A 9,979-nucleotide genomic window follows, 5' to 3' on the forward strand; every position below is an offset into this window, starting at 1 on the left:
TGGACTCTCAAGCTTCCACGATGAGTAACTCATGGTATTGGTTTTAATTGAAAGCCACTTGTTTCGTAAGCCGCTAATATTTCCTCACAATTTCCCTTTATCAATTCGCCGCGGCCACCAATTTCAGATTACTCTATTCGCCATTCCCGATTTGCGATGGTTTTGCAGTGGAAAATGCACTGCAGCATAGGCAATCGCACTTATGCAATCACTCCGTTGAAAATAACACTTTACGTGTTAATCAAAACAAAATATTGTTTCCCTGACATTTTACGATTTTACGAGGCTGTCGATAATGGACTACATTCACATAATCAGCATCAAATGAGACACTTTGTAGCTAGGAAAATAGATTCGTGATTCCAATGAACTGGAAAAGTTAGAACTAAACTCATAGTGAATTGTGTGAAGTGTTTGCCACCAACGGAATAAACAGACGTTTATAACTCTTTTGTATAATTATATATTTTTTTTCAATGATTTTGTATGAATTTCCTTCTGCTCTTTGCGTGTTTTTGTATCATTTTTTCACACATCGTTTTTATGATTTATGATTAAACAACTACAGAGGATTAACGCTATATGGTATTCATAATATGTTATGCGTGTATGAACTATATGTATAGGTCTGTGGTATTATCATAAAGTACTTTTAACGGCATAGTTATAGCATTATATTAGTTTAGTTTAGATGCTTAGAAGTATTTTTTAAATACACGATCGATCCATTAGCTAGACTGACTTACTTTGCAAAATACAATACAATCAAATATGAATTTAGTTAATGCTGCTTTACGCTTATTGACTTGGTTTGTGCAAACGAATGGCGTTCGGTTCTTTTGTCAATTGATTATACGAAACAAACGAACGAAGGTTTTCAATTGATTGGGTTTACATGCTAGATTTATGTACAATTAGGAAACATTTTTCTGCTTGCTTTTGCTCTCGCTATATACAAACTTCGACTGCTCGAATCGAGTCCGGGTGCTTCTACTCCGTTTCTTATACTTATTTACAGGGTGTGCATTTGAAACAACATTTGGAAGTATCGTAACGTAAAATGCGCTAACATCACAGCAAAATTTTGGGGGTTTCCGCTCGAGGACCGCCGCCAGCGGTTATTTGGTTACCAGGATGAAGATGATCTTGGCCACTGTGGCTCAGTGGGCGTTGGTGGCGCACCTGATGGCGATCGCGGCCCACCAACTGGGCCGCCACTTATCCCAGGTGCATCAGGCTCGGGTGGAAGTAGCCGGCCATGGCCCACTGGGCACCAGGAGCTCCTCTGCCCAGCGCCGCCATCTTGATCTTCTCGATCTCGGCCTCCTGCAGCCGCTTGGCCTTGGCTCTTCGGTTCTGGAACCAGATCTTCACCTGCGTTTCCGTCAGCCGCAGCGAGGAGGAGAACTCCGCCCGCTCGGCGATGCTCAGGTACTGCTTCTCCCGGAACTTCTTCTCCAGCGAGAGCAGCTGCTGTGTGGTGAAGGGGGTGCGGGGCTTCCGGTTGGGCTTGTGCTTCCGCAGGTTGCACTTGATCCGCGGCGGTTCGTTGGCATCTGGAAAATAGATGGGCAGCGTCTTGATTAGTTGTCTGTTGCACTGGTAGTCGCATTAGGCCAGATAAAGGGGATTGCACAGTGGGAATTCTGTTAGGCGGTCAAGTGCCCCATTCATTCTTGGATATTTTCTGACACCAAGTTCTGTTTGTCCGCCTTAAGGAACACTCACTGTAGCATTGAGCATGCAAGATGCAGCCGCTCGCTGAATGAAATGTGCTGTCAACCGCCGCTGTCCTTGGCCTTGTCAATTTGGCTAAAAGCAGCAGCGGCAGCGGCAGCAACAATATACGGTAATTACTCCTTTAAGTGGCCAATAAATTTGCTGTCTAAACTATTTGTCAGACAAAGCAGCAGCAGTAGCGACGGGAAATGCATTCCCCGAGTGAATCCCCCACTCCCCCAGCGGCTGCCCACCAAATCCCGATTCCCCGTCCATATCTCAGTTCGATTCTCTCCACAGCAAAACAATTTTAATTTGGGCATTTTGTTTTGGCAAACAAAGGCACCCAGACAAGAAAAAAACAGCGCCAAGCAGAAAGAAACGTGCAGGCCTTATAAAGACGGCCGATCCGTGGAACAGGGGGGTTCGTGCAGCAGCTGTTGCAAGTTGCAAGTTGCGAGTTGCGAGTTGCATGCCGGGAGTGTTGTTAATGAAAGTAATGAGCTTGCCATCGGGGCTGCGCCAAAACCACAAAGATGCAAATGGCATTTTAAAGATGCAGTCAGTCCGGGTCAGATCTTCAGGTCCCCGGTCCCCCCCAGCCCCCCTCGCATTCCCTACCATCTTCCTTTCCAGGCACGCGTAATTTATTGGGCATTTTGTTTCCAGGCAAAACGGAGCGAGCAGTCGCATCAAAATAAAGACAAATGCAAATGCAAATGATATGCAGCGCTTTAATTTTACGCATAATTGCACAAATTGAAATTGCCGAGTGACAAACGTGGCCAAGTTGCTGCTTTTGTAATTGCTTTTCATGCCCTGCAAATGGCAAACGATGCATTAAACAACAATGCCAAAGGGGCATTGATATGAATACTGCTGAATATTATGATACATATGACCAGAAACTCGATGTGTTCACACACATTTTACGACGTTATGTTTTCAGTGAACACATAAATGTCGCGCGAGCTGTCTTTGGGCCATAAAAATGCAACTGGCTATGGAATCAGAACCAATAATCGCGGGGCAATCTGAGCTGACTGGCTCATTAAGTAATTAGTGTGACATGTCGGAGTTATGTTAATGCTGCGGCCTTATCGATATGGCCGATATCGATGTATGCATATAATTTCACTTATTTGTGTGCCTCGCCTTCTGGCCAGGTCGTAAAAGCATTTTGTATGGCCGCTAACAAGGTGCATCGAAATGCGAACACTCCCGGCCAAGTAAGTCGCCTGGTTCCAGGTGCCGCGGACTTTATAATGATGACTGCATTCACAAAATTGTTTACAGACTCTGCGACTGCGATTCGGCCTCTATAAATATAAATATAAATATACAAACTCGCATACCATTGTAATTTGGCTTGTTTTCTGGGCCAGCTTGCATTCCGTGTGAAGTTTTGATTCTGCCTTGTCTTGTTTGGTATTTTGTTGTCGCTCTTGTCGTATTGGCCGTAAATTAGTGGCCAAATTAGCATTTAAACGAGGCGGCCAAACTGTTACAGCCCTTTTTCGCTTTTGTCACAGGTTGCTCTCTCCACTTTTACGACTCTTTTTCTTACCATAACATTTATACTCAGCATGGCTTTAATATTTATATGCAAAGCTCTGTTGGCTTTGTAGCTTCCAAAATAAAATTAATAAAAATCGTACAAAATCTTCCACCGAGCCAACTTCCATTATTTGTATGCAGTATCGTGCTCCAATCTCGCCTTATTTTCGTCTCGGTTTGCTTTACATTTATTTCAAAATTAATTGCTCATTTGTCGCTAAATTGCTGGAATGGGGTTTCCATAGCAAGTGAGCTGGATTCGCCGCCCCTGGCCCCGCCCACCGAGTGCCTGTGGCATGTTGCAAAACCTGCGGAAAACTGAAAAACCCGAGGCTCAAGGGGCAAGATGGAGACGCACGCTGAAACCAGAGTGCGAGACTTGTTTTCGCCTTTTTGCTCTTTTATAGGCATTGTTGCTGCGGCTGCTGCGAGTTGCTGCGAGTTGCTGCTGCTGGGGCAATACGTCGCCATTGCCAGCGCAAAATACATGCCACAAACGCCAATTGTGACATTTAGCCTATGTTTGTAATGGATTTTCAATTAATTTGAGTTCTCCGGTGTATTGTAGCCGCGACATCGTATAAGAGCATCGAGCAGCAGCAGCAGCAGCAGCAGCAGCAGCAGCAGCAACAGCAGCTGCTAAATGAGACAGGCAACAAGCAATTGTGAAATTTACGCGTATCACTCGGAGCGGCAATACTCGTACCAATACCAAATAGCCAAAGCAATCGCTTTATATAGCCGGCGGTGACAACGCTCGATTGATGTGCGGTGCAAATTGCTGGCAATTAATTCTTCATTAAAGCGTTTTCGCATAGCACCAGCCACATCCACATCCACATCCACGACGCAGCAGCGTTTTTGCAGTGAAAACCGTTGAGCAATATGGTGTGCAGCAGGATTGGATGGAGCGGATAGATTGGCGGGAGTGCATGGATTGGATGGATTGGAGCAGAGTGCAAATGGGCAGATCGCTGGCCGGATGGCTAATGCAATTACACGCTTACGGGCAAAACGGCAATCGCTTTGGGACCCAGGCCGATTTCATAATGTGCGATTTTAATTAGCTCCAAATAGGTGTGTGCCGGCTAACTGAATGATTGGGCGAGTGTCCTGGGCGAAGGGAGCCAGTTGGCCCACTGGCAGCGGCTAAACGAGTCAATCAATTAGTGGGCAGCTAGCAACCAGTTGCCGCAGATAAAAGGGTGTTTAAAGTCGCAAAATTATGGCTTGTTGTTCAGTAGAGCTGTTATGCATACAAATGATACTGTCTATTTCTCCCAGTGCTGCTGCACTGCCCACTCTGCTGCAAGCTTGCCACATTGCGTGCTGCCACATATCTATTTGGACTGATTTGCAATGAAGTTCGCTGCCTCTGGGCAAGATAAGAGTGCTCGGGTAGCCCGTGGGCTGGGTGGGGCCACCTCTTATGACAGGTTCCAAATGCCATTTAATTACTCAGCTGCACCGCAGCAGCAACAGCAACAGCAGCAGCAACAGCAACAAGCGCAGCAGCAGCAACATCCAACAGCAGGCAGCTCAAATTAGTTGAACTACCAATTGTCTACAAATATTTAGCAAATGTTTTCTCAACCTCACGGATACACACCACCACACACACACACCCAGCACCCCCTTAACACCCCCATGCCCCACAGCCCCTGCTCTTAACCCATCACCATGCGCAGCACCTTCGCTTTGTCTGGCCTGGTAATTTAATGCAAATAAATTTTATTTACCAAAACATACATCAAAATGTCTGCGCCGCCACACGCCCCCCGAAGGCCCCCTGAAGAGCTCCCCAGCCCCCCTACCGCCCCCCGGCCCACGTCCCTGTGTTGCATGTGTGTATTTAGTACAGCGTATGCACGTTAGATGGCGTGCAGAATGCAAATATTATTTTAGCTTTTGACTCTCTCGGCTTGGAGCCTTGCAAATGGTGTTAAAACGCATGCAAACGGCTCACCAGCTCCCCAAAGCCCCCCTGCCCCCCTCCCCTGCTCTTCCTTAACCCTCTTCTCGCTTTTCGCCAACCAGCAGCCGTCTGTCAACGTTTAAATTGCTGCCGCTGCTGTTGAAAATTGCGTGCTTTGGGTGGGCGTTGCTGACATGCCACACCCACCGTTTTGGCCAGGTTCGCTCGCCCTCTCTCTATCGCACTCTTGCCAAGAAACGCGGCGTACATGTGTGTGTGTGTGCTGGCTCTATGTATTTATGCAATGACTCCCAAGTTGTTGCTCGTTTGTTCAGCTTGAAAATTAATTTCTATAATGGCTGCCAAGAATTGCAGCTGCAATGCGTGGTGGTTGAACAACAAAAGGGGGCAAAAAATGGGTGGCATGTGCAGCATACGTGACTCGACTGCGCTTGCAATTAGTTAAATTATGAAGGCACAAAGGGAATTCCCCATATTGCAACACGAAGATGCTAATCAAATGGCAAATGCCTTTCGAGTGTGTGTGTTCCCTCTAATCGAAGGTAGTTTAATTTAATAGTCCGTGAAGAAGCCGACAAACGGTAGCCAAAAGATACAACCTCTATCCTGCAGTTCCCGAAGGCACTAAGCACCTAACACTTGACATAATGCCGCAGAAGATAGCGGCGCAGGTCAGAAGTGATCCCTCCTGAAAACAGGGGATCATCAGTCCATAAAAGACAGCAACCTGCTGCGCTAATGAGACACGCTGAATACAGGAACTGAACCAGAAACTGAAACCGAGACTGAGGGCCACGAAAAACACAAAAACAGCTGCCAAATGATACGAAACGAAATGAAACGAAATGAAGTTGTTCGAGTGTATTTTATACACATGCAGCAGTTGACAGCCAAATGACAAAATAAGCGGCAAATGTTTGGAATAGTTTATTCATCTCGGGCTGTCTGCATTTGGGCCTCTTTATGGGAAGGGACAAAAGATAGCTCAAGTGGATGGCCGATGAAGGGCGGTGAATTGATGGCCCACATCGAGATTGATTTATTTCGATTTTTAAACAGCTCCCTTTCAAATACTTTGGGATTTGAGAAAGCACTTCTTCAGCTGCAGTTCTGAAATTCCGTGTATTAATAGCTCATATGCTAATTTTTAACCTACAACCTACTTTAAAGCCCAAATTTCCTAATACGACACCCCTTTTGCAGGCGAAACCGACAGCTTTATAAAACAATGCTTTGTGGTGGCAAAAAGCCGAGCCAATGCAGCAAAAACAGGAACAATAGTTGCTGGTCTGCTTATAAAAAGCAAATTTACACTTTTTTGCCCACCGCCCTTCAGAGTTTTTCGAGTGTTTGAGCAACTTTAAGGAGCGCAGCGGAAACGCAAAGTTCGCGATGGCGAGTAAAGTTCACATGTCAGTCGTCAGTCCGGCATCAAAGTGTGACTGGGCGAGTGTTTTCCCCGATTTTCCCCCAGTTTTTGTCCAGGAAATGCAGGCAAAGTGTGAACTGTGCATGCAGATAGAGATCGCCCAGTTAAACAGCCAGACTCGCTTCAATTAGTCTGGCTGGTCGGTTAGACAGTCCGCTTTTTATGCGTTTATTATTAGATTTTCGAGTTCGGTTGGTGATGGGGGGCTGGCTATCTGGTTGGCTGGCTGTCAGACCGGAAAACACCGAAAAACGCCGCTGGCCACCGGGTGCAATGAATAATCAGACGTGGCCAATTGAGTCAAATCAGAACCGACGCGACCATCATCATCATCATCATCATCAAATAATGGGCCCAGCAATCAGGCAGTTTTCATTGTTTTATTTAAGGCCCCGCAATAATTGCCACGCACTTTGACTACAAACTGCAGCCACGATCACGATGACGATGACGATGATGACGATGACGACGAGGTGGCCATGATGGAGCACCCGCAGCTCGCGCCGACCAGGAGCAGAGTCACCATCGATGCCAATTAAGGCGAGGGGCGGCAGTTAATTGAATTAAAATGCGACACAAAATGGTGTAGATAAACTTGCCACCGCACCAGGGGCATAAAACAATGAGGGGCGGCGCGAAGGGAGCCCACTGGAATTCCTCCATTAAATAAATCGTTTTTGAATACACATCGCTGGCTGCTAATGGGGAATTTGCTCCCAAGCGGAATTCACGTATTTCTATTGTTCAATTGCGGGTTCAAAAGATTGTGTTTATGGGTTTACAGCTAATGGTAAATATATTCATACATATATCTATATACACCAACCAATGTTTAGGTTGTTTTTCAGTGAAGCTCTGAGTTCTAGTACTCCTATATATATTCTGCTATATTTTCCTCATTCCCCAATATCTAATACCCCTTGAGACAGCAGATAAGGTTTATCATTTCCTTTCTAGGAAGCATAAAAACCGAAAACAAGCTGAAGGCCTGGCAAATACTGGATAACGACACTTACCTCCACCGAATCCTGCTCCCGGAAACATGCCAGGCGGTCCGAAGGGCGGCATTTGTCTGGTTCCTGGCCACGGAACGCCGCCGCCCATTCCCGTCCAGGCCACCGCCGCGGCGGCCAGCGCACTGAAGGGGGTCGGGCGGATGGGCACATGACCGGAGGCCAGGGCAGCCGGGGAAAGTATCGTGGATTGCATGTGGGAGCCCGGCGGCGGGCCGTGCGGCGACTCCATGGACTTGCCGCTGCCGTCGAGGCCGTCGGGCGTGGAGCGCGGCGAGTCGTCCGCGTTCATGTCCTCGATATCCACAATGGAATCCTCCTCCTCGTCGTGATCGGCCTCGTGGTCCTGCAGCATCTCCTCGTCGTACTCCAGCTCGGAGTCCGTGTGGCTGCCCAGCGGCGAATGGCGCTCGTTTTTGGCGGGAGTGGCGGCCACATTGCCCTGCGATCCCAGAGCGGATCCCAGGGGCGTGGAGCTGGGCGTGGAGCTGGTGGAGGCGGGTGGCGAGTTGGCCCGGGCGTCGGCCTGCTGCTGCTGCTGCCGCAGCTGGGCGGCCATCGCCTGGTGCTGGGCATGTGCCGCCGCTGCCGCGTGGGCGGCCTGCAGCAAGTGGGCGTGGTGCGCGACGGCGGCGGGATGGAAGGTGTTGGCGGGAACTTGGGCGGCCGCACTGGCCGGCGGAGGCGGCGGCGTGCTGCTGGCCTGGGAGATGGGCGATGTGGCCGCCGAACTGGTCAGGTTCTGGGGCCCATCTGCCGCCTGGTTGGGTGGCGTTCTGGGCCTCGTGTCCGCCAGGAGGGAGGCCACGCTAAAGTTGCTCAGTCGGGAGGTGGTCTTGTGCAGATGATGGGCCGGCGGATGCACTGCGGCCAGCTGGAGCGCCGCCGCCTGCTGCTGCTGTTGCTGCTGCTGCTGGTGTTGCTGGTGCTGCTGCAGCAGATGCTGCTGGTGGGCCAGCAGCAGTGCCGACGGCGAGGTGGGACTGGCCAGGGCGTTCAGGCCAGCCGGGTGGCTGGGACTCAAGTTGGTCATGGGGTTGCTGCTGGCCATGTTGCCGCTGCTCAGGTTGCTGCTGTTGCTGCCGCTGTTGCTGCTGCTGTTGCTGCTGCTGCTGCTGCTGATGATGAGGTTGCCCGCGGGAGTGTTGCTGCTCGGCGGCACCGTGGGACTGGTCATCGTCTGGCGCAGACCTGTAACTGTCATGCTCGCTGGGCTGAGCTTTAACATAAAGCCTTTGGATCGCTTGTGTAACTTGGCTCGTTAATACTTTGCTTTAGGTGCGTCGGTTAATTGGTTCATTGAGACATGGTCTGCTGCTAATTTGTTTTGATTATCTTTCAATTAATGCGCTCGTTCATCACACGCTTGGGCAACACACAGACACACACTGACACACGCGGCGTTTTGTATCTTTTTTTCAAAGGGGGTATTTATTTCCAGAGAGAGACACGTCCTCTTGAGATCACGTCTGTTCTGCGACTGAAACTATAGTCGCAGTTTCGGATGCACCGCTGCCTGCCACACAGATACTCACGCACACTGAGGCACGCGACGATTGGTGGTGGGTAAGCGGCTGTGCAGAGCGTGCCTCTCTTTCTCTCCCGCGGTGGAGTGCAGCTGGTGCGACACCATTTTTATTGGTCTCGAGACTAGCGCTCTCGCTCTTTTTTTTCCGGTGTGAGTTTCGTATTTCTCCACTTTTCTGACTTTTGTTCCGCCTTCTTTGCTCTTTCGCTCTCGCTTCAGTGTGGTGAGTTTGCCGTGCTCTTGCAGACAGAGATGGGCTAGCACCCCCACAGTATAGCCGTCCCTGTCGCACGCCTAATTATTATTGAATAATTCAATCTTCAAAGCGTTTTTCCACTTTTTTTCGTTTTGTCTTTTTTTCTCGAGCTGCTGCGCGTATTAGCATTTTATAACAAGCAGCGGCGGCAAACGCCTGTCCATTTCCACTCTGGTTTTCTGGCTTTTCCTTGCCGCTTTCCTTCTCCATTTTCCCTAGCTGCCTCTCTTTCATTTACGACTTCATTTGGCCAAATTGGCGTGATTTTTTAAGCTTTATGTACCCCGTATGTATATAGACCAGGGGCTTTTCGAATTTAATTGGCACTCCTACATGTCCTTAGCGTACAAGAACAATATAATAAATAATAAGCCCATCATTATCAGGGCCCAAAAACCATCAAACGTCGGACGGAGCGGCATTATCGCAAAGCTGCAATCTCGGTCAGGAAATTATGTTTTTTCTTCCCTTTTGCTCCACCTCAGGAGATAAGCCATAAAAATCGGATCGGGCCACATAAATCGAGCGTACCGGGAACCCG

At 48.7% G+C, this 9,979-nt stretch overlaps 1 protein-coding gene across 1 annotated transcript; it reads right to left on the reverse strand.

The window, feature by feature from the left end:
* Positions 1-625: 625 nt before the first annotated feature.
* On the reverse strand, positions 626-9,142 carry LOC6554624 (muscle segmentation homeobox). Its single transcript, XM_001981310.3, has 2 exons — positions 7,658-9,142; positions 626-1,556 (listed from the first exon to the last, which is right to left on the reverse strand). The coding sequence occupies exons 1-2, from the start codon at positions 8,880-8,882 to the stop codon at positions 1,219-1,221; spliced, it is 1,563 nt and encodes a 520-aa protein (XP_001981346.1). The 5' UTR covers positions 8,883-9,142; the 3' UTR covers positions 626-1,218.
* Positions 9,143-9,979: the final 837 nt, after the last annotated feature.

The sequence above is a fragment of the Drosophila erecta genome, unplaced genomic scaffold, assembly GCF_003286155.1.
Source record: "Drosophila erecta strain 14021-0224.00,06,07 unplaced genomic scaffold, DereRS2 tig00000000-arrow-pilon, whole genome shotgun sequence".
In the NCBI taxonomy this organism is placed as follows: Eukaryota; Metazoa; Arthropoda; class Insecta; order Diptera; family Drosophilidae; genus Drosophila; species Drosophila erecta.

Coding starts and splice junctions, on each gene's coding strand:
- LOC6554624 (XM_001981310.3), bottom strand. CDS start 8,882: ATGTTAAAGCTCAGCCCAGCGAGCATGACAGTTACAGGTCTGCGCCAG. Junction 1,557..7,657: donor GGGAGCAGGATTCGGTGGAG/GTAAGTGTCGTT, acceptor TCTATTTTCCAG/ATGCCAACGAACCGCCGCGG.